Below are 23,996 nucleotides of genomic sequence, written 5' to 3'. Positions count from 1 at the left end.
GGAGTGAGGTATAAATGACAAATTCATACTAATTTTATTTGAGAAGAGGTATAGCTGTTGGGGAAAGCATAGGCTAGTGGTATATTTACATGACACTTTTATCCAAAGCAACTTACAATTATGACTAAATACACCTTGAGGGTTAAGGACCTTGCTCAGGGGCCAACAGTGGCAGCGCTTGAACTGGCAACCTTCTGATTACAAGTCAAGTAGCATAACTACTGAGCTACCACTTCCTTAGTTCTTTTACCATTGGTCCTCAATTGGTAACTCTTGATATTACTGCTGAAACTTTCATTCCATTTCCCCATATCTAGGAATTAAAACCAGATTAGTCTTTAGAACCAGCATTTAGGGCAAAATGAGAAATGACTTAAAACATTTTAAAGGAATCTGAGAACAAATTTGAGCAGTTTTACAAGAGCAGCAACCAGTAGGTAGAAGGAACATTAGATCCTGTGACTAAAAGGTCTTAGCTTTTATGTGAACAGTACTTCTTACATTTTTATTTGGATCCTTGTCAAAGTGAAAGCTCCAGTGAAAGCTGAGGAAAGTAAGCTTCCCCAATAAAGCTTGGAATCATCCTGGAGAATTCTGTGTTTAAGTGTTTAAGTACATTATTAGCCTATTTCATTAGTAGGATGGCAATTTAGCACCAAAGGAATTTTTGTTGGCTTAACAGCAGATTGTTTATAGGTGAGTGCATCCATTGAACAAGTAAAACATGAGCACAGGCATCAACTGACTTCCTTAGGAAATCTACAGTTATGAAAATATTCACATATTTCCATACTATTTTGTAGGAAATCTTCATTCTCACTCATTGCGCTCTCACAAATGCATTTAAATCTTAATAGCTATGGGGATGGAGTTTTGCAGGCCTTGAAAAGTTGTACTGAAATAAGAATGAGAATCTATATGTTTATGATAGATGGTATTTAAACCAGAATTTTCAGACTTAGCTGAAACATCTAAAAAGTTATCCTCATACTATATTTCATGTATACTCCAGAGCTTGTTGAAACTTGGAGAAGGAAGAAATAAACAGTGGGAGTTCTTGAAATGTGCATGTAGCCATACCAAAAAAAAAAAAATATGTTATCAGCGTATTTCAGATATTTTAAGGGTAGAGAACCAGTATATTGTTCAAAAATGTTTCATGTTTTTTTTTTATTGTTTGTTTGTTTTGTGTGTGTGTGTGTGAGAGAGAGAGAGTGTTTGCTTGCATGCGCATTCAATTCCAACATGTCCACCAAACAGAAGAGAAGGGTAGGGGGCCTATAAAGTTTAAAATTCACAGTCCAGGATGAAACATGAAACATCCATGAATAAATCCAAGCAATGAATACATCCATGAATAAATCCAAGGTTGAGCTGATGTGAGAGTGCCTCAAACAGATCGGCGACATGGTCACCATAGATGCAGAGATGGTTTCTTGGCAGGATAACACCCTCCATGGAATGTACAACTAACAGATAGCAAAGGTGGCTTTCATAAATGAATCCTACCAATAGATGAAAAAGGCAGCACTGAAAGACAACAGAGAGGCACTGATAATGGCAGCACAAAGTCAAGTTCTAAGTGCAAGGTCAGTTAAAGCATGAGGTGTATAACATGTGAGAATGCAGACTATGCAAAGAAGACAATCCAGCACTTAGTAGCAGGATACAAGATGCTGGTGGGAAAATCATCCACTGAGAGACAACCAAGTGATGGGGATCATATACAGGAAAATTTGCAAAGCATATGGGCTGAACACCCCCAAGTCCAAATGGAATCATGCTCAGACCAGGTCCACACAGAAAAACAAAGAAGTGGCAAACAAGCCCGGCAGTGCTAATATATGTGGCAGTCCCAAGTAATAGAAACATCATAAGGAAGAAATATAAAAAGTTGGAGAAATACCATGGACTGAAAGAGGAAGTGGAGAGTGGAAAGCTAACACACAAGTTAACCCAGTAGGGGCAGTTGGGACTGCAACACCTAAGATGGAATAGTGGCTTCTAAAGATCCCAAGAATGACATTAATCTCAGAACTGAAGAGCAAAATTCTAATAATGGCAAAGATAATGCGTCACACACTCAAAATATGACCATTAGCTTTAGCTAGATGTATCTCTGTAGGATAGCTTTTAACATAGAGGAGCAGAGTAATGTGCAGCTCAGTTAATAATATTCAATAACAATATTAAATATTGTTATTAAATATTAAATAATTATATTTAACAAAATAACTTAACAATACTAGATATGTGAGCCATGGTGCTTCTGTCAGTCACATAAGAACTTTCCCATGTCAGCTTTAAAGGCAAGGAATATGAAGTGATGGTTTCTCATACTGATGTCAAAGAAAGTTATATTTTTTTACATTATGGAGTACTCCACTCACTCTTATAGGACAGGGTAAAACTACAAGATATAACATTTTATGAATTTAGCACAGTTGCTGTTTAAAGTCCAATTTAGCAAGATTGAAAAATGCACACAGACACAGTAATTAATTAATAATTAGTAAATTAATTGACACATACATTTACAAATGGGCTAGTGATTTTTTGGTCAATGAAAATGCTGTCAAGCTACTAAATGAGCGTGGACAAACAGTGTCTTGCCAAAAAATCAGTGATTTGCCACGTTTCTTCCCAGGTGCTTTTTACATTTTTGGAAGAGCAACAGTTGTCTATAAGAGTACTGCATTGTCATCCTTAGAGCATCCTTCAGCTACCTTTTTAATTCAACTAAGCTCTGAACAATTTCTGATACCTTCCTCTGCCCAAACTTTCTGTCTGCTGGCTCTGTAGGTCAACAAAGAGGCATCTGTCACGACTGGTCACCCTCCTGGCATCCCTGTTTCCATGGTTTCCCTGTTTTGTCTCTGTTTTCCTTTACTTCCTTGTTGCTCCAGTCTTTAGTTTTGTTTTCTCCATGCCTGTGATTGCTTTTACCTGTTCCTCTTTTTCGGTCCTTGTTTTGTTTTCGTTCTGTTCCATCCCCAGTCTGTATCCCCACCTGTAATTATGTTCACCCATGTATGGTTAGCTTTCATCAGTCTTGATTATATAAGCCCTGGGTTTTGTCTTCCAGTTTGTAGGTTATTTTAGTATGTTCGGTCATGTTTAGAGTTCTGGTCACTATCACCGTCATCATCCTTGTTTTGCCGTTTGCTTAGTTCATGTGTATATTTGCCTCAGTGTTTTCCCTGTGTCTGTTTGTACCGTGTTTTGTTCCCTCGATCATTAAAGAGCCTCCTGCATTTGCATTCTGCCTCTCGCCTCGTTCCTTCTAAAATGCTATAGAATAACTGACCGCTAAAACAAGAATGCAGCAGGGGGGCCTCACTGAATTGCGACATGTTCCATCCGCTTCAGCTCAGCCACCTTCACGTGACGCTACAAGAGACACTGTTTTACTCCCAAGAGAGGAGTTTGATTATCTCAAAGCTTTTGGTTCTTCCTTCACTGATGGCAACTCATAGTGAATATGATGGGGAGGACAGTTCTGTTGGGAAATGTATTATGCAATGCCTTATATACCTTCAGAACCTGACCTGCCCTAATCTGCCATAGCTAGTTAAAGTACTGTTCATGAGAACATTTCTCAGAGGAAGAGCACAAGAGTGGGCTGACATTATACTCAGAGCTCAAGAGGCAAGGACTGCTGAAGGCTTCTTTCAGCTGTTAACAGCACCATTTGCTGCAACCTCACCTAACCAGCCTTCTGTAGCTACTGCCCTCTTAGACACCCTGCCTGTTCCTGTCTCCGGTGGGGAAACACCACCCAACCTGCTCATGTTCCTGTTCCCAGCGTGGAAGATGCCACGCAATCTGCTCATGTTCCTGTTCCTACCGTGGAAGACTCCACCCAGCTTGCTCCTGCTCCTGTTCCTGTTCCCAGCAAAGTGGATCCCACCCGTCCTGATCCAGTTCCTGTTCCCGACGTGAGAGATGCTGCGTGTCTTGTAACTGTTCCCATCATAGTGGATGCCACCTGTCCTGATCCAGTTCCTGTTACCAGCGTGAGAGATGCCGCCCGTCCTGTTCCTCTTCCTGGTTGTTCCTCATGGCTCTCCTGTGCGCCAAATGGTATCAATATCCCATTACCTGTTCTAGTACCCGTAGCCATGCCTGTTATGTATTTTGTTCCAGTGTCTGTCTCAGTTGTGCTGAAAATACTTACCTCTGACTTTGCTTCTGTTCCTGTTCCCATTTCCACAGCTATGCCTAAGACCAATGTTTCTCCTCTCCTCTCCTCTCTTGTCTCTGTGCCTGCCTACTGTTACAGCCATGCTACTGGTCCTACTTTCCCCATCTTGCTTCTGTCCCTTGATCTGCCCCAACTCCTGTGCCTGTCCATTGTTTAGCCCCAAGTCCCATACATGCTTCTAGTTTTGTCACAATCCATGACTGTAGTTCTGCCCCGACTCCTATGTCTGTCTGTAGTCCTGCCCCTGGACCTGTCCCTTCTTCTTTGTTTACTTCTTGTGTCCCCTCATCCGTTTCTACTCTTTAACCAGGTTCTGTTTCTGTGCCCGCCTGTGTCCCTCAGGTTTCTGTGTCCAGATCGGCTTCCTTGACATCCTCTGGTTCTGTTTCCTGTCCTGCCTAGTCATCCCTAGCTCCTCCTTTTCGTACTGTCCCTGTCTATGCTTCATGTAGTACTCCTGTTCCTGCTCTGTCTTGCCTGAACTTCCTTGTCGTATGTCGTCTCCAGTCCCAGCTGCTTGCATCACCCCTGGTCCTGTGGCCGGTCCCTGCCTTACCTTGTCTCTGTACTGGCTCTACGGTCCTAACCTGACTCCTGCTCCTCACCTTGCCCCAGAACTTGCTTCGCCTGTCATCCAGTGACATGCTTTTGCCCATCATGTTGCCCCTGTTGTATTGTCTGTGCCCGTTCCTGTTTCTCCCTTGTTTCTGCCCCTGTACTCATCCGTGTGTCCGTTCCAGTGCCCTTGTCTGTTTTTGTTCCTGTCCCTTTGCCCCTGGCCTGGTCTGCTTTGCGTTTTGTTTTCCTCGTCCTTTTGTGCCTCCAGTCTTCCCTCGTCATTCGTTGTCTTGTTGCATTTCCTCATTCTCCCTCTTGGCTTTTTTGCCATTGTGGGTTTTGTTCCTGGTCCTTGTCCTGTTCCCTCGGTTTCTCTGTTCCTGCCTCTGCTCTTGGTTCTTGGGTCTGGGTTTTGTCTTCCGGTTTGTAGGTTATTTTAGTATGTTCGGTCATGTTTAGAGTTCTTGTCGCTATCACCGTCATCATCCATGTTTTGCCGTTTGCTTAGTTCATGTGTATATTTGCCTCAGTGTCAGTTTGTCCCGTGTTTTGTTCTCTCGATCATTAAAGTACCTCCTGCATTTGCATTCTGCCTCTTGTCTCGTTCCTTCTAAAATGCTATAGCATCATAAAGCAAAGGAAAACTGGGAACTACTTAGCTCCTCTTCAAAATCTACATGGACACTTTGATAAGCCAAACTAATGTTTCGTACATGAGATAATGTTCACACAATTGCTGTTCTCTGACTGCGCAACTACGTCATGTTTGACAGATTCATTTAAAGTTCCTCTAGTTCATCAACTTTTCAACATGCTGCAACCTCTGATTTTCCACACAGCTACCATCAGGCATTAGAAAGTAAATTAGACAATTTACAAATGCAGATACACTGGAATAGCATTAATGTGCTGGAACAGTGTAAATGCACTGTTACACTTCCAGGTCATGCTTTGGTTTACTGAAATCATTGAACCTAAATACACAGAAAACAAAATGTCTTGTGCTTCTTTTACAAGAAGTATAAATAATAAACCATGAGCAAAAGTACAGTCAGCAATTTATTACTGACCTCTCACAGCACAACTGTTATGGATAAAGTTCACCTGCAAGGTGGTGGGGTTGTGGGCTTGATTCCAAGAAAACATACTGATAAAATATATATGCCTATCAAATATCAAGTTATCGCAGATCACGGCATCTTACAAATACTATCAGTATAAGCATCACATTGAACAAATTAAAAGGTGTGCAACATTAAAAGAAAATGGGCAAATAACACTGCATTTGATCTAGGAATGAGGGGATGCTACACTCTTCCCTCCAACAAAAGACTCCAGGGCACAACACAACACATCTAAGATCCTAGCGGTACACAAATATGGATAATTTATGATATATAAATTATGGCCCATCAGCCTACAACTCCTGCATTGTTTTATGAACTTATAGAATCCATGTGTGTTATTTAAAAATCATAAAGTACAGCTGGAATGGAATACCTTTCCAGGTAACTGTCATGTGATGGCAATGACTACACAGTATGGTGAAGACACACATGCAATGTATGACCTCTATGAACCTTTTTGATATTAACATATAAAGTTCCCCTCAAAGGTCCTGGAAGGGTAGTTAATATTTCTGCGCACACAAATCTACAGATCCCTGTCACCAACCTCCCCACCGCCCCTCAAAAAAACCCAAAAAAAACAAAACAATTAGGTACGTTTCCCTCATACTCGTATTATAATCCTTAATTAAATCTACTGACATAATTTAAAAACAACCCCATTATTTTAGCAACAAAAGCCCCCTGATATGTTTTAAAGTTACCTGAATTGAAATTGCTGAATGAGACCGATTCCAGTTTTTCCTAGCCTTTAAATCTATTGTTGACACCCCTAAAGGAAAATTATACAGAAGCATTAATGAAGTCATAGATTCACTCACACATTTTATTTGCTAGAACAGAATATCCATAAAGCTATGGATGGACGGATGGATTTTCATAGTCATAGTATTGAGTACATAATTCAGACAACATCTTAAAGAATTTTATGAAGATTGTAGTGTGCACCCACTCATAGTCATCTACTCATACTCCCAAGTACTTAACAGAACAGTCAGTTAGCGTATGTGAAACTGCACAGTGAGATCACAGCATACACACAAAAAAGCAGTTAGGCAGTACACCAATTCTTAGGTGCCCTTATCTCATAGCTTCCAAAGGCACTCCAGTAACATTTGGGGAAGAATAAATTTGTTACAATATGACTCAGAAATGAGAGAAATAAGGGTTTGATAGCTTTTCCTGTCAGGCCTGCAAACAATCAGTATAACTCCAGTGAGTTCCACAGTAAAACTGTAGTAAATCCATACATCATTGCGGAATTCAAGATTGTTGTGTTCACCATGCATAATCTGTTACTGTTCGTGATGCCTGATTGTTATACTAAATGACAGACATAATTTGATGGCTTTTGGGATCAGTAATGGTGGACAAAATTAATGAATAAGGTTACACAAAAAAGGGAAAAAAGGAAAACCAAATTAAAGAGATGGTCTTTATTAAAAAAAATGAGTATATAATATAACTGACATTTATGTCGACGTTACAGATGAAATGCAAACATCAAATAATATCTTCACATATCTATGTTAAAAATGTAATATATTTTCTTGAATTATGGTATAGTTCCCCACCAGGAAACAGACAAATTAAGGTAGGATACCATAATTTTCACTACAAATTAAAATTTTCAGGACTTTTAACATGTCTCGTCAGATTTCTAACTTCATTTGTTTTTCATTCATATCAGTCCAAAAGTGAGGATGCATAACATAGGTTTACTGTCTCAGTTAGAATATGACAGTAATCAAACAATGGTTTTGGCTCGGTCATCTGTCAATCTGTTTTGTGACAACGACTATGTAGATTTGGAAAAAAACTGACCTTGACTTTTAAATAATGGGTTAACGTGCACAACACGTTGAGTCATCCATTGCAGATATCTTAGATAAGATAGGATACAGGCTTTGAAAGGTTTGGTTAAGAGTTTCTGTACAAGATCTGAAAAGCAGGCTTAATTTACGTTGAAATGTTAGGTTACAGGTTATTGCCAACATACCCAATTATTAACAATTAAACTAAACTGCAGTTAGGCGGTATGAATATTTATTTTAAAATCCAATGATACTCATAAACTAATTAAATAAGTCATTATGACAGTTACAACAGTTCTTATCTGCATAGCTACCTGAGCAAGAATATTAACCTAGTATTCGCATGCATTCCATTATTCGGTAAGCCTCACAGTCTTGCTGGAATGGACGACTCAAGCTAGTGAGACTCGTGAGATCACTGGCGTTGATTCAGTTTAAGCTATCGTTAGCTTAGGACTTCACATGCAGAAACAAATTTATCAAATGAGCGTTTAAAACGCATTATAGTATACTAATTGGTACCTTTCAGAAGCTCAGCAAGTCTTAGATTTATCTCGATCTTGAAATACAAAATATGTCTCAAATGACAACAACGGATTCTAATAGCTTCGGCTGACCTGCCATCTATTCAAGAACAATATAGGCCTTTTTGATTTCATTTCTGCAAATAAAAAAATGTATAATTACCTTTCTAGTTCTATCAGTTGACTATCGACATAAGGTGTCCAAAAAAAGCGGTCTTATTGCATAATCTACGAAATTCCTTTTCCGCCGTTATGATCCTCTCCTCGTTCTTTAAGGATGGATGATTTTCCTTCGCGGCGTTATGGGAAAAACGCGCCTCATAGGCGGGAGCCTATCATTTGCTCTTTGCTATAGGTTGCTTTTAATGTCACTTCAGTATGCTAAGAGGGTTTTTTACGCACTTATGCACCGGGAATAACGCATTAGCAAAGAAGAAGCATTTCTTAATTTTGAGATTATTCTTGTAGAATCCAAGGTAATGATTATCTCGTGTTATTCATTCAGTGTAAATTAATTTTAGAATATCTTTAAAACGACTTTAAAGGTTTTAGATATGTATTTATTTATTAATGTAATTCAAACCCCCTCAGAAAACCTGACTGCACAACAAGCAGCAGTTTTTCACAAGTAAGGAAAAAGGGATATGGCACACGTGGAAAAATATTATCCCCTTTACCCTCAACTCTGTATTTGCTTGACATAGATGGCATATAGAATGCAAAGTCAAAGCAAATATAGATTTGAGAGTAAAGGAAAAATATTTATCCACATTGGGATAGAGAGACATGTCACTTAATAGAAAATGTCATTAAACGTTTAAAAAAAATTAAGTATTACATGAAAGTAATCTCTTGTTTGTTCTGAATCAGTCAAAAGAGAACAGGATATATGTCAGCACTTTTACACAGAGAGCAATCGATCAATCATACTAGATGTCACAATAGTTTAGTAACCTCCAAGAGTCTAACTGCAACAATTCAGAAGTATAAGAACCATTTATACTTTTCTTCAATATTATGCCTGAACATTGTGAAGTTATCTGAAACATTTTTATAAACCATCACGTGATAAAACACTATGGAAAATTATACCTTTTTTTCGTAAATAACACTGAAAAGGTAAACAAATGTCAGCTACCAATCATTTAATGAATGTTTAACACACACATTGTATATATATACACACATTTTTTATATATATATATATATATATAAAAACACACACATATACATATATATACACACACTATTTATTCATTTATTTTCAACATTGGTCACATTGTTTTTGTGTGAGCATTAAAATGTGTTAAGGCATGGAACAGGTTTCAAACAAAAGAATATAGTATATACAGAAGATGTACCACACATCAGAAGCACAGTGCTTCTGAGACTCAAAAAAAGAAAAGCACAATAGAAATCTCTCAACACTGATTCAGTCCTATAATTATTTGCAAACAGGAAAAGATAACTTGGATTAGTAGAGAGTACTGCCTTGGACATTCGGCAAGACTACCCAAAAGCCGAGTGCTTATTCAAAAATGGAGTGCATGGAGCCATTCAGAGCCAAGCTGCACTGGATTCAAGCATCACTAAAAAACTACCCTATGAGGGGAAATGATCTGGGCATGTCCCATTAAAAACACTGTGGATATGCTGTGCTGTTTATTTGATTATATCAATTTATATATTCTGCAGTGGATTTTTAAAAAGGTTTATGCTTGTGTGACCATTCAGGACTGTTGGAATATAAGTGTCCACACCCCAAAAAGGCAGGGGAAGTTTAGTGTCAATGAACTCAAGTATGATGGGTTGTGATCTGAAACAAATTAAAATGTGTAGAATGCTACAATAAGCCTTCTTGAGGAAGTAAATCTTTTAAGGTTTATTAAATAAAGATTTACTAAGATTAAAATCTCCTACCTAGAAGATAGACATGGATTCCAGAATGTGGTAGGTATATAATGGACAGCAATAAGAACCTTTTCAGTGAAATGCTCAAACTAAGAAAATTTAGCTATATGTGCTAGATCATCAAAGAACATTAGAAAAAAAAAAAATCAAAATGCCTTTCACTCTTTTGAACTCATGTGATGCTATTCATTTATTAAATGTAAATTACTTGAATTTAGGAAAATTGAGCAAAAATTATAGCCTAATTCTCTCTATTTAACATGCAACAAACTACTGCTTAATGACTCCTCTCACATTATAAACTAAGAACAAAAAAGTGACAGTGAAAAGGGCTTATGCTTTTTCATGCAGAAACTTGACAAAAGTGTCCCCCTCCAAGGCAAACAAGCAGAACTAAAACATAAGTGCAGGGCTAAAATAATGGAATGCTACTGAAAAACACATAGGTCCTTATCAAAGGTCTGGATGCATCAACATGATATGTCAAAATATAAACCTAGAGATCTCAATCAATACAGTGTGTTGCACAGCAAATACACAGAGTCTAAATTAGTATCGTGCAGAAACTGACTCAGAATAAGTTCGGAAATTCAACATCAATTACAATCTCACCCTGAACTCAGCAAAAACAATGTTGAATAATATATGTGGAGAAAGCATTCACATTAGAATTTCTGCAATATATTTCAAACTAAAAGTTACTCAAAAACACATCTGACAACACAGACTATACCCAACCTCCAGGGTAATGGGGCAATTGCCACAATTAGTCCATTGCAAGTCATTTGGAAACTGGGGCCTTCTACCAGTCAGCATTGTCCCACAAATCCTCCTCAGGTTTAGTAGGGCTTTTCTTGGTTTTCTTCTCTCCAGCACTTTCCCAGTTGTTGTCCCAGGCTTCCCAGCTATCTCCAGTGCTATGTTTGTTGTTAGATTGGGCCTCAGATCCCCAGTTATCCCAGCTGTCTGAGCTCTTCTTTTCAGCCGAGTTGTCAGCAATGGTCCAGCTGTCACTGCTGGGGGACTTGGGCTTACTTCCAAAGGTGTCCCAGAACTTCTGACTGGCACCCTCACTCTCTTGATAACCACTTGACGAATCCATGTTCTGATAGCCTTCACCACCTGTAGACCTAGTGGCAGACACAAATGTTAACTTTTTTCATTTTAGTTTTTTGTTAAAATCCTTTTTTTTTTTTTTTTTATTCATGTCTAATTTTCATGATTGTAATATACAGAAATTGAATACAATGAAAACATTCATGGAGAGACTGAAGCACCATGAAATTAACGAATAATTTGCAGGTCTTTAATATCCATAATCATGTCTAATGCAGACCTTGTAAGAGGTGTATAGGGCATTGATTCTATATGTACTATGGGGCTAATTATGCAATGGGACATGTGCTTTACCAAGGTTTTTAACAGGTCATTAATTTAACTATTTATTCAAAATAAGGACCACAGGTTCTGCCAGTTATTCATTTTTTTTACTGCAAAACACATCACTTTCCAAAAGATTATCTCCCATCATCATTACCCATCTGCAGGGTCCCCTGGTTTCCCAGTAAAGAAAGAGCTCATGTCCTTCCAGCCTTTTGTTCCAGTATCCTGCAGCTGGACATAGCACAGTAATTTTAAGTATTTTTAAATGTGTTTTATAAGTAAACACAAAAATGCAGCACACTACAGTAGTTCCTCAGATGGATGTTAGTGATTATAATTGTCTTGTATGTAAATGAAAACTACACATCACAGTGTATAATGAAAAATGCAAAATCTTCAGAGCTGCTTAAATCAATCTGAGAAAAGCTTCTCATAACATTGTCATTCAAACTAAATCACTATAAACTATATATTTTTGATATACTCACCATTATAATTACAATAGCAGCACAAAGAAATGGACAAAAAATGCACATTAACTTTCAAAAGAGCGACTGTTTGCCCAAAACCTCCTCCTCTGAGAGAACACATAGGCGATTGTTTAATTTGCATCAGTCATTGACTTGGGTCTGTAACTTCTGATTTGCTACTACACCTGGACACCTCGTGTCTTGCTCAGAGGAAGTCAGCAGTGGATTAGTGCAGCAACAGCTTATGTCATACCTTAGAGGCAAAACCTGTGATGCTCACTGCCATTTCATCAAATAACTTTCCATCTTTTACCTAAATAAGTCAGATCAATGTTAATAGTGAATTTGAGCAGTTGTCTGGACAACAGCATATGCAAACAGTTATACATGTTCAGAAGGCATGTAACGGTTTAGAATTGCAGCAATGGTTTTGGACACAATTTCTATACTATACACGTGTGATGAGTGTTTTTATTTTACTAGTAAGAAAGTACATATTGGTGTAAAACAGGTAGTGAAAATCTAATGGTCAATCAAATTGTTGAGTCTGAAAACCTAAAGAGAGTCTAAGTCTACAATTCTAGAGATCTATAGAAATTATATTTTAATTGAAAAGCTTAGAGTTTAAAAAAAAAAAAAAAAGTTTTTTTTAAAAGCCATTTCAAAAATAACTATGGCCAGTACTCTGAAGACTATATGTTCCTTCAGAATAGCTGTTATACCTGGCTGAAAATAGATTCTAAAATATTTCAAGATATGGACTGCATTTATGAAAGTTGTTACTTAACTCAGCTTATTACAAAATCCTGTGTTTATTATAAGGCAATTATTTCAGGCAAATAGTAGAGACAGCTCCACTAGCTGGACTTACTGCAGTTATCATTATCATGCAAGCATTTCCCTTTTAAAGTCATAACCTTTTACCCATGGAAGAAAAGAAACTGCTATTTTTTAAAAAAAGAACAAAATAAACAGTACATTAGTAACTAAAGCTTGGCCCATATTCAATCACCATTGGAACATTTCCAAGATAATGACCCCTTTTAAAACACTCAACACTGGCCACATTATAGAGACTAGTGTACCTATTGATTTGAAGAAAAAGGAGTTCTGAAACCAAACCATGGCCCAAAACCAAAGCAAGAACAAACCATTACACCCATACTATTCAGAGAGTGCAACAGAATGAAAAGCAATTTTGCAGTGTGAAAATTTGCTCAATATCATTTGATTGCATTTCCACATACCTTTAGTCAAATAATAAGATTAGTAATTACTTCTAATGAATAATGTTCGTGGAACTCCTGGTATAATGCATTATTTCATACAACATTTTTAATGGTAAAGTTTGTTTCAATAGATATTTACATTATCTCTACATTTCCTTTTCTGATCTAATGTAAATATAAGACAGCATTAAAAAAAATCTAAACAGAACATCCTTCTGGCCTACAAGCATTGTGACTAGGTTGACATACAACCCACCACCAAAGAAGTGCCAACTGTAAACATTAGTTACCTTTTCTTGAGTTGGTTTGACTACATTTTCATTTAATGTTTGGCCTAATTCAGCAGCCTAGTTAAGAGTAGAAAAGGAAGAATATGTTTCAAGATGATATGAACACACATAAAATGAGAAATTGTTTAAGGGGATTTGTCAAGATGTGGTCCATTTCCTTGTAGAGAACAAAGACAGGAGACAATGAGTGATTTAGCAATTGTGGCGTGAATGGTTGCACCAAAATCACTTTACTAAACAATCTTTACCTGTGCTCTATCCAACAGAATATAAACTTTATGGGTATAAAGATGTATACCCAATACTCTTAACAGCCATTCAGAAAGACAAGCAAATCCTTCCATCATACATGTGGGGCTCAATGCCACCAATCACAGCCACTGTATTAATAAGGTACAAAGCCATGCTAATGAGAGTGCTTAAATATTCCAGCATTTTTCAACCTAATCTTTATCTACTGCAGTGGTTCTCAAACGTTTTCCATCATGCTCCCCTTTGGATAAGGAAAACTGCAGCGAAAGGAGTTTGAAAAGGAAATAGGCATAATGATTAAATTGGGAGAGAAAAATAAGAAGAAATTAGACAAAATATAACTAACTAAAAGAGAGAGAGAGAGAGAAATATAATAAAATATGCAATCACTTTGCTAAAACAATAACATGGCTCAAGTGGTTTATTAACATGGCTGGGGTGTAATGTCCAAGTGTCTTCTTAATCTGTTGGGTCTCATACTGCCATACTGAGTTTTCAGGCATAAAGTAAACAATGCTCTCTCTCTCTCTCCTCATCTCATACCATATTTAATGTGAACCCCAGCACAAGATAAGCTTTAGCATATTTTCTTGACATTTGCTTTTGGATGATTACTGCCCCTTGTCATGATCTACTGCATCTTTAGGGTATAGTCGATAACCAAATACAATAAATACAATCAATCAATCAATCAATCAATCAATCAATCAATAAATAAATAAAATGTAGGACTTCCCTGGAATTATACTTCCCTGAAAAAAACAGAAAATGCCTGTGACAACACAATCAAAGGAGGGCAGTTGTAGGGATTTGCCAACAGCTCCCCTTATACTTCCATTATAAATATTTTGAGAAATGAATCTAAATTATTGTCTGAAGTAACTGTCCATTTGCTGCATGGTAGAGATAAGGTTGAAAAACACTGGTAGTGTCTTAAATGGGGTCAAGTGAGGGAGAAAAAACCCTCACAAACAGAGCATTCACTAAGGTTGGGTGCTGACTGAAACCGAATAGCAGAACTAGTACCAGTACTTGGGATTATAGTTGGGTAATACTGGAGGAAAAAAAAAAAAAATAACAAAAATAAATAAATAAAAAACCACACCTCAAATTTGTTCACTACAATGGATAATTCTCAATTAGGATTACATTTAGTTTAGTCCTTACATTATGTGGCTTGAAAAGGATAGTTTGAAGTAAGGTTTTGTTTTTCATTAGAATGAACATTGGATGCGCAAAAATAATATCCAGCACAATATATAGCAGTCAGTACTGAAAAGAAATTGCTTATTTTAAATATCCCTAACAGATTTAAAATTGTGTAAGTACAAGAAAATGTGTAATACAATGTATTTTTTTTTAACATTTAGTTGTAGCTATATCCATTTTTGATTTATATCTTTGCTTTCTACGAGCTCTTTGCTCTGCAAACTGCTGCCCATTTTCTTCATTATGTGTGTTTGTTTTTGTTTTAATAATCTTGATCATCACATTTTAAAAATCATATTTAAACATTAATTCTGACTAACCAAATTAATCAAGAAAATCATCCACCATTATGTGGTATTTGGAACTGGTACTAACTTGGTAGATGTATGTGCCTTGACTGTGAAGGTTTCCTTCCACAATAAGCATCTCAAATGTTAAATGTTTAATATGGTCTTAATTAGCACTATATTATAACTAAAATTGTATAAGTCTGCATAGGGCTGTTTCCTACCAGTTTCCACTAGCCATTTTACATTAAATCTTATTGGATGCAGCTTATTTTTTAAAAAAAGTGAGAGGATGGTTTCAAACTTGAGAAGTTCAAATTTTCAGAAACACCCACACATCAAACATTATCACATGACCAGTCATGATGGTCAAAACTCAACGTTCAGATGTTCAGTTTGCAGCCATAGAATTCACCGATATATTACCTGGAACATCATGCACATTCAGGGATACACCAAAATAAACATAATGAATCAAAATGCTCTGTGAATGAAGCGCAAATAAATACTGCACAATTAATGATACAAGTAAACGCAAATGGAGCAGCTACAACAAACAAAGACAATATTACAAAGCAAATGAGTCAGGCAAGTTTTATAGTTTTACCGGCTCAGGGGGTGGCTTATAGCCTCTTAACTTTTATCCAGAGTAAGCAGTTGGATGTAAAGTATGCAACAAAAATTCACACTTCATCAAATACTGAAATATTGTCTTACAATATTAGTCAATTAGTTTATAAGATAAACTAATCAGAGTTATAGGTTTGCCTTTCAAGCCTCAATATACTCAAGACCATAGATTATATAAAACACTGCATCATTTTAAATAGGTTTTGAGGAAAAATAAAACTGTTATACTTGTTCTAGGTCTGTTTAAGCCATTGAACAATCTTTAATCTTCAGAAGTCTTATAATTTCAACGTACAAATTATATGAGTGACTGTAGTACATTTTAGCAAACACTCCAATATTAGATTTTCAGAGTTACTAAAGCTGTACGTTGTGGATCCTTATTTGAGTCATTCCCTTTTAGCAAGGATATATAAAAAAAAAACAAAAAACTATCAATTTAAACAATCCTTAAAGTGGTGTTCTGTAACAAGACAAAACACTTTGACTGATATGATCAAACTGTATTCAAACAATTGTATGTTGAGATAAATCTCAGTACCCATTTACTGAGATTTCTTATAATGAATCTGAACAAGAAATGGCTTCAATTACCTAAGAGTTTAGAGACAAATGCCACAACAATCAATAATAAGTGCTTACTATTCATGACTAAAATACAGATGACAAGTAAATCAATTATACATTTAAATAATACAATCACTAAACAACTGCATTGTTGCGAAAGGTGAGGAAATGCACTGCATTCAATGCTTTTATGTTAGTGTAAAACTCACCTTCAAAGATGCTTGGCTGGCAAGTTTTGCTGTCTGTTTCAGGAAAGAAGATAAACAAACAGAACAAAAAAATGTTTTCATTTTAACTGAAATGCTCATGCTTCATATATGCAAAAGATAAATTAACATTTGATGGAAGATTTTAAATTTACATGATGCTTTTGTCCAAAGCAACTTCCAATTATGATTGAATACACATCAAGAAATTGAGGAGTAAGGGCATTGCATAGGGGCCCAACAGTGGCAATTTGGCAGGAGTGGGGTTTGAACTGGGAACCTTACTACTCAAGCACCTTAACCACTGAGCTACCACTACCCCAACCTTTACTTATTTTTTTAAAATAACAGTATAAATTATATAAACCCCAGTGGGTACACACATGAAAATGACTGGCAAACATTACACAATATTTTCCTACATGCTACTTAAAATTTCGTTTTATCTGTGCTCATAATTTTGTAATGTATGACATCCCTAATCTTACGCTCTTCTTTTAAAATATTAATATTAAATGCAGGACCTGTTTTCAATATGCCTATTTAAAGGGGTAGCTTAGTTGTGAAGATACCCTTCCAGCTTTAATTCCAGGCAGATAAAAAATTCAATAGTTAAGTAGTGCTTTTATAGGCAAATAATGGTCAGCTAATATATCAGCCAGTATATTTACTGAGCCAATATTTTACTTTTTTGGGATATCGACAGCAACCAATGAGAAGACAGGCAATGCAATTTCTTGTAGCTATGAATCAGGAATGCAAATTAGTGCAGCATATATTTTTAATGTGTGCTGAACAATTGGTCTACTGTTAGTTCCCAACCGATGGCATGTTCAGGCTTAATACTTCTGCTTATGTCATGGTAATCAGTCTAATATTGGTCATCAGCTATACCACTCTCTAAAAATTACTATCAGTTCTGGAAAACCCATAATGGCCAACCACTAAAAGTAAGTCAAATACAGGTATATATGAATCAGTTTACATACTAATAAAAGTCACACTTACGTTGTCTTTTGCGACAGCTGCAAACTTGCTTGCTCCAACTGTGAAACTATTCCAGCCCTAATAGAAAAAAAAACAAAACAGAAATATATTGATGATCTATTGATTATTGATGAATAAGCTTTGTGCTTAAGTTAGCATTTTAAAGAAGAAGCCCTTTTCTAAAGTAGAGGATGATATCATACCGAGTAGATGGAGGACATTGCATTGTTAATGAAATCTTCTTCCTTCTTTGGAACATTAGGCGTGTTACCAAAGCCCACATATCGATTTCCTTGGCTACTTCCACTGCAGAAGTAGATCAACTCAATTACTATGAAATAGGAACTCACAATTTCATCATAAACTCTAGCACATCCTTTGCCTGAGTCATCACTTCATTAGGTGCACTTACTCTATAGCTGCCACAGTTAATTGTATAGGCTGCCAGACAGTCAATTATATGTTTTAATTTACCACTGCTGGCATGATTATTGTACCCTGTGTGTGTACCTTTATTGGCCTCTTTCATGATGGACCTTGTAACCCAAAGGGCAAGTATTTGTACGTGTGTACGTGTGTGTGTGTGTGTGTGTGTGTATATATATATATATATATATATATATATATATATATATATATATATATATATCCGTTTACCCAAAACAGAAAACAAGCAGCCATAATTATTTGTTTCAAAAACGAATTATTCATTCATGAAAAAGGCCATTGGAAAGAAAAAAAAAAGTTACTATCATCTACCTTCTTAGTACAACTGAGAGAGACTGGCAGCCTATAGGTACACCTATAGAATATGTGTAATCTTGTATACTACGATGGAAAAAATTAACAGACCACTCCAAATTAAGAGCAGCCATTCCACTCCAATCTCTTGATTTCCAACTCAGGTAAACCTCAATATGAATAATCAATAAATTAAATCAAATCTTATTTAGCAAGGAAAAGTGTAAAAATCACTGCTGTGGCCATCACTATCCCCTTGCATTAGGACTAGCTGGATGGCAACAACAGTGCTAGCAGTACCTAAAAAGTAATCAGAATATAAAAATAACTATTGACTATGCCAAAAGTGTATAAAAGAAAAGTCTTGAATGAGGAAAAGAAGGTTTTAATCCTGGCTTTATTAGCAGATGGATATAGTGAGCATCAGGTAGCTTCCATTCTTAATTTCAAAGTTGGCAGCTCATAAGGACAAGGTCAAACAATAGACATCAGAGACAACAAAGCTACAGACTGGCAGAGGGCAAAAATGACTCTCCACTCACTGGGATAACTGCCAGCTCATTCAAACATCACTCAACAACTGTGGCATGAAATGTCCTACAAAAAATAATGCGAAATAATGGGAAAAGATAATGGGCAGCGTTAGCTCAGTGGTTACGGTACTTGACTAGTAATCAGAAGGCTGCCAGTTCAAGTCTCACCACAGGCCCTTAACCCTCAATTGTATGCTAAATGCTGTGTGTCAGGTAAATATAGGAGCAGGGCAAAGCAGGGCAAAGCTATGATGTAACAACATTGCTTCTCTTTTGGGGGAACATATTTCAATTCATGTCTGGGCAAGTTCTCTATCCTATACCAATAGGAGTCCTGGGGCAAAGCAACACCTAAACAATTTTATTTGGAATTTGACAAACATCATCAGCAGTTCATAAAACAAAAGAGTGCAGTCTCTTAATTTTTTCCAGAGCAGTAGACTGTAATAAAGAACATAACTTCATCTGTTAAAGTGCATGCTTGGAGGATCCTATAGATTCTATGTACAAAATCATCAAACACACCTTTGGTAAGAGTTGACATCATCACTGATCCAGTCCTCAAATGCCAGGTCAGTGTTTGAAGAATGCTGCCCTAGACCAGCTGTGCTTCTGCAACATTTTTCCACATGATGGTAAATTTTGCAGTTATGATGCACTTTAATATTTCAACATTTTGCAGTAATCAAAGCAATTAAATAAATAAAGTACACACAAAACTAAAGCATTTGACCAACATTTTTAGCCATTTTTCAGCACCTCATGTAATGGTCTGTAATTGTTTTTGAAACTTCTGAAATATTCACTGGTATCTACATTCAGTGGCAGATGCACTTGATGAACCTGATTTTTAAAAAATAATTACCCATTAGCCTAGTTTACAGTGTTGATGGTCCAACCTTTGGCAGAGCTTTTGTTCTAGTAAAACAGGATATAATTAGATGAAAAACCAGTGAATGATAAGCTGTAATAAAATGGATCTTAGTAATAAATCAATTCTAATATAACTCAAAACGGTATTACAGTTAACAGACCAAGTTAACTGCCAATATAACAAGCAATACTGAATACCAGAGTGAACTGATCAAGGGTTTAGTTTTTCCTTACTGTTGTATGGTTAACACAGTTGGACAAACTAGAGTTCTAGTTGTATGGAACTACCCTTTTAAATTCTGAACTACCAAACTATAAAAGTCTAGCCAATCACCAGTTTATGATCTTTTTCCCCCCCATTCACAATTCCTCTCATGAGAAAACAATGTCAGTGAAGGACCTTAAAATTCTTGGTGTGCACTTTTGGTTACTTTGGATAATGATTTAACTATACATTTTCCAATCTTTTGAACAGTTTGTGAGGTAAATTAAAATGTTACAGGCACTTCATCTTCTCTCTCTGACCCATCCACTTTCTTGATGCTGGTACTGGAAAAATAGGTGCAGAAGGACAAAACTCCTAGTAGGGAGTTATTCCTTTTTCTCTCCTGATTTGCATGAACAGTATAAAGGTGAGCTGAGAAAGGGTGGAAGTGACCCTCTCCCTTACACATGCCAAGTGCCTGTCCCTTACACATCCTTGTGTGTGTAACTGAGACACCCTTAGGATGAATCTTTGAATAAACTTTATTTTTCTTTTTTACCCTTGCCTCCGAGTCAGTTCATAGCACAGCAGTCCCTGCAATCATTACATTGTTTCTCTGACCTGTCCAGGATAATTTCCACCACACTAACTGATTGATTAATTAAACCTAGGATTTCATTTTCTGTATGGGGCTCAAAAAGATCAAGTACAGATATAACTAGATTACCAGTTTGAAAAACTGAAGGGCAAGAGACAGAATGTGCCCTTCCTAAGATACTGGGTATTAACCACTAGAAAGCACATATACTAGCATACCTGTGACATAACTACTGACACATCTAAACAACAACACTAAAGTGGAGTGACCGTGATTTCACTCGGCCATTTTCAAATGTCACTGCTGGCACCCAGCAGTCTTTATGCCTCTTAACTTATAAGATAACACAAACAGCTAGAACATGGATACATTTTAAAAACAAAAAATCAGACGAGCTTTATTGCTGAACCTGATCCAGACCCAGCACTCTCTTGTAGTCAACAAAAGAAAGAATTAAACTATGCAAGAAGACAGTACAATGTCTGTGTGAAATATGGGTTCAGTTTCACTTGAGATCTCTTTGCATGAGCTTACTTAAATCTTGTCTGTGAGTAAACCAAACTATGGTTCCCAGTAAATTTAAATAGTTTCTTGATGCTTTTAGTAGCTAATGTTAGACTGTTTTCTTTTAAATGTACTGTAGCATAAAAACAGTTCTGAAACACTACCCAGTAAATATAATGATTGACTTGCCGATGAGCAGTAGACAGCCCAGTCCTTGGCTCAGAAGGAGTCCAGTCCTTAGCAGGTGAGTTTTCAATTGACCATTCTTTTCCCTCTGCTAGAGTAGCCACCTAAAGCATAAAATTCAGACCTAAATGTTGTACAATGCTTTTACATATAAGAAATATTTTTTTAATGAGAAGGTCTGTCTGTATGAGTACAGCTACACAAGTACCTACCTTGCCTGAATGAGTACATCTACACAAGAACATACCTTGTCTCTAAAAAGAGCAGCAGCCTTGCTGTTGTATTTTTCTTGTAAGGTCCAGTTGGAATCATAGTCATCCTGGAGTTCCAAAAATAACTGAAATTTTTCATTTCCCCCAACCTTCATCTTTTCTAGTTCTATATCCTTCCATTTGTCCATTGAAACAGATCGCACAAAGCTATAAATAAATGGGGGGATAATCAATAAAAGTTCACAGACTATGAAAATAAAAATAAATAAATAAAGCAATACAGACGGTGCACAAATACATACACATGTATATAAAGCACTTTGAAGTACTTTCACAGCTGATGAAGAATCTTTGAAAACATTGGGGTTTTTTTTGGAAACCTTGCGTATTACACTGGCTAAAATGCAAAGTAGTTTTTGTGAGTAAATAAACTTGCCTTAGGTGGACCCCAAGACCCCTGTGTTTTCCAGAGCATTCCAGGCAAATCCATATCCCGTAGGTGACACTCACCCATTGGGGATTGAACGCACCACACTCAAAACAAACCTAAAACAGAGCAGAAATCATCATTTGACAAAGGTGCTTCCATGATAGGTGCATGTAATAATAGTAACAGATAAAATGAATTAACACACATTATTTCCATTATGGGTTCTAACTTCCTTCAGAACGCGTCTTGTCCGAGGACTGGCCATTTTGTCTGTAAAGTGAAGCGAGTGAACAGATGTCTCTCTAAAATGAAGCAGGTTAACACATCTCTCTGTAAAATCTTTTTTCTCCTCTTTGTATCCGCTCTTACTAAAAATGGTAAACATTTTACTTATAAAAACAGTGGATAAAAATTATAAAAGGGATTCAACAAACACACATTAGCTAAGTCCCACAATGATTAACTCCTTCAATAAAGAATGTACTTTTCCAAACTTATGCAACACTTTCTAATGAAAATTCTAGCTAGAAAGCATGAAGGACTTCCATGAGCAAAAATGTAGATAGCCAGCAAAGCCCTGGGTTTCAGTTTACGTACTTCCTTCACGATTTCAATGTCTGACAATATTATTATCTAGCCACTGGCATCATAGCTACGACATCTTGGTTTCCTTGATGCCATTTAATATCTGTATCAAACTCGCAAATACAATTAGCTAACTGTTAGCTAAGAAGCTGTCGTCGTCATTCGGTATAATGGAAAAACTAATGTGTTATATGTATTAATTGATAAAGGGATTTACGCAGTACGACATAGTGAATAAAGAGCGTGGGTTTAACTTACGTCTTCAATAAAAGATTCGGTACCTACGATCCACCTGTGGAAGAATTCGAAGCCAAAGAAATGTATCCTATTGTTGCCGGTTTTGTCTATGGACTGAAACAAAATGTCAAAAATGTATGCAATTCATTGCTATCTAACCTGTCTAATTATCCAACTAAGCTAGAAACATCAATTCCGGTTAGCTGATCCAGAGATCTAAACATGAGGAAACATCAGCTAACTTACTTCAAAATAGCTAACAATTCACATCAGACAGGAGATTAAAAAAAAAATAAATAAATAAAAAAAAAAACAGAATAGCATCCACTGATCAAACTGGCCTATGCAAGAGAAAAAACAAAACAAAACATATGCTAACCTTTGCAAGCAAGCCAGCTAGCTGACAGTGGCAAGGAAAGGTTTAAGTCTAGAGATACTAAGCATTAGCATTTCAAACCAAAATAATCACGTAACTAGTTAGTTACCTAACCTAGCTCTGTCAGATAAATTATGCCATGTTAAAATACAAAGAAAACAGGTTCGCTACCCGACCTCGACTAGTTAGCTAGCTATATTAAAATACACGTACCTGACCAGGAATGCCAACGTTAAGCTAGCTAGTTAGCTCTCTGTGACCGTTCTCTGTGATATTACTAGCTTGTATTTGATAATCGTGAAGTGAAACAAATGTTCTGATCACAATCTCGCTAGACCAGCAGCTGTGGTTTACTGCTTATGTGCTAAACTGCTTTTCATTCACTCCAACCTTAGCATAGAGTACTTTTTGGCCCTAAGAAGCCATGATCCATGACTTCCCAGACGTAAGGATGGTTTGGTTTGCTACGTTGGCAATGCAAGGCATTTTGGGAGAACCCTTCAACGTCATTACTAAGAGGGTGGTGCGTTCGTATAAATAGCTCGCTTCGAAGCGAAAGAAATACTTTTTTTCTTCAGTATTATTCCTTAGAGGATGATTTGTGTAGTTTTTGCAGACAAAACGTGGAAATGTTTATTGATTTGTTGTCTTAATGTAGCGCATCGACATTTTAGAATGAACTAGCTGTCACATCTTTAAATCACGGGGAATGATTAAAAGGTTTCCAGAGAAAACAGGACATTTTTGCATACCTATGAAACACTTGCGCATAAATATAAAATGCTTGCACAAAAATATGAAATATTTGCTCATAGGCATGATGGGCAAGTGGCAAGGTGTTTGTCTTGTAAACCAAAGACCACGGGTT

The 23,996-nt window shown here is 36.7% G+C and overlaps 2 protein-coding genes across 15 annotated transcripts in view; both read right to left on the bottom strand.

The window, feature by feature from the left end:
* Nucleotides 1-8,509, bottom strand: part of elmo2 (engulfment and cell motility 2) — a 59,698-nt gene extending 51,189 nt beyond the window's left edge. For 4 of the 6 annotated variants that reach the window (XM_027002006.2, XM_027002011.2, XM_027002010.2 and 1 more), the window contains exons 1-2: nucleotides 8,391-8,509; nucleotides 6,594-6,661 (exon numbers count right to left, since the gene is read on the bottom strand). The gene's annotated coding sequence lies outside the window, so the exon portion shown is untranslated. Of the gene's footprint in view, nucleotides 1-6,593; nucleotides 6,662-8,225; nucleotides 8,348-8,390 lie in introns of those variants that run through there. The other 2 variants (XM_027002007.2, XM_027002008.2) reach the window with 2 other exon arrangements.
* Nucleotides 8,510-9,455: 946 nt separating this feature from the next.
* arfgap1 (ADP-ribosylation factor GTPase activating protein 1) lies at nucleotides 9,456-23,575 on the bottom strand. 9 transcript variants are annotated; one of them, XM_027001985.2, is made up of 15 exons: nucleotides 23,342-23,575; nucleotides 22,774-22,866; nucleotides 22,136-22,200; nucleotides 21,937-22,046; nucleotides 21,536-21,707; nucleotides 21,292-21,392; nucleotides 19,448-19,534; nucleotides 17,852-17,954; nucleotides 17,670-17,726; nucleotides 16,665-16,697; nucleotides 15,866-15,895; nucleotides 13,511-13,567; nucleotides 12,245-12,304; nucleotides 11,676-11,752; nucleotides 9,456-11,268 (listed from the first exon to the last, which is right to left on the bottom strand). In XM_027001985.2, exons 3-15 carry the CDS (start codon nucleotides 22,193-22,195, stop codon nucleotides 10,941-10,943), a joined length of 1,275 nt encoding a protein of 424 aa, XP_026857786.2. In that variant the 5' UTR covers nucleotides 22,196-22,200; nucleotides 22,774-22,866; nucleotides 23,342-23,575; the 3' UTR covers nucleotides 9,456-10,940. The 9 variants fall into 9 exon arrangements, with proteins under 9 accessions (XP_026857786.2, XP_026857789.2, XP_026857787.2 ...); XM_027001988.2 differs by having other exon boundaries at nucleotides 11,676-11,746; XM_027001986.2 differs by having other exon boundaries at nucleotides 22,774-22,807.
* Nucleotides 23,576-23,996: the final 421 nt, after the last annotated feature.

This window comes from Electrophorus electricus, chromosome 20 (genome assembly GCF_013358815.1).
Source record: "Electrophorus electricus isolate fEleEle1 chromosome 20, fEleEle1.pri, whole genome shotgun sequence".
Lineage (NCBI taxonomy): Eukaryota > Metazoa > Chordata > Actinopteri > Gymnotiformes > Gymnotidae > Electrophorus > Electrophorus electricus.
Note: the sequence above shows the minus strand (reverse complement) of the source record. Positions and strands in the feature narration are given on the sequence as shown.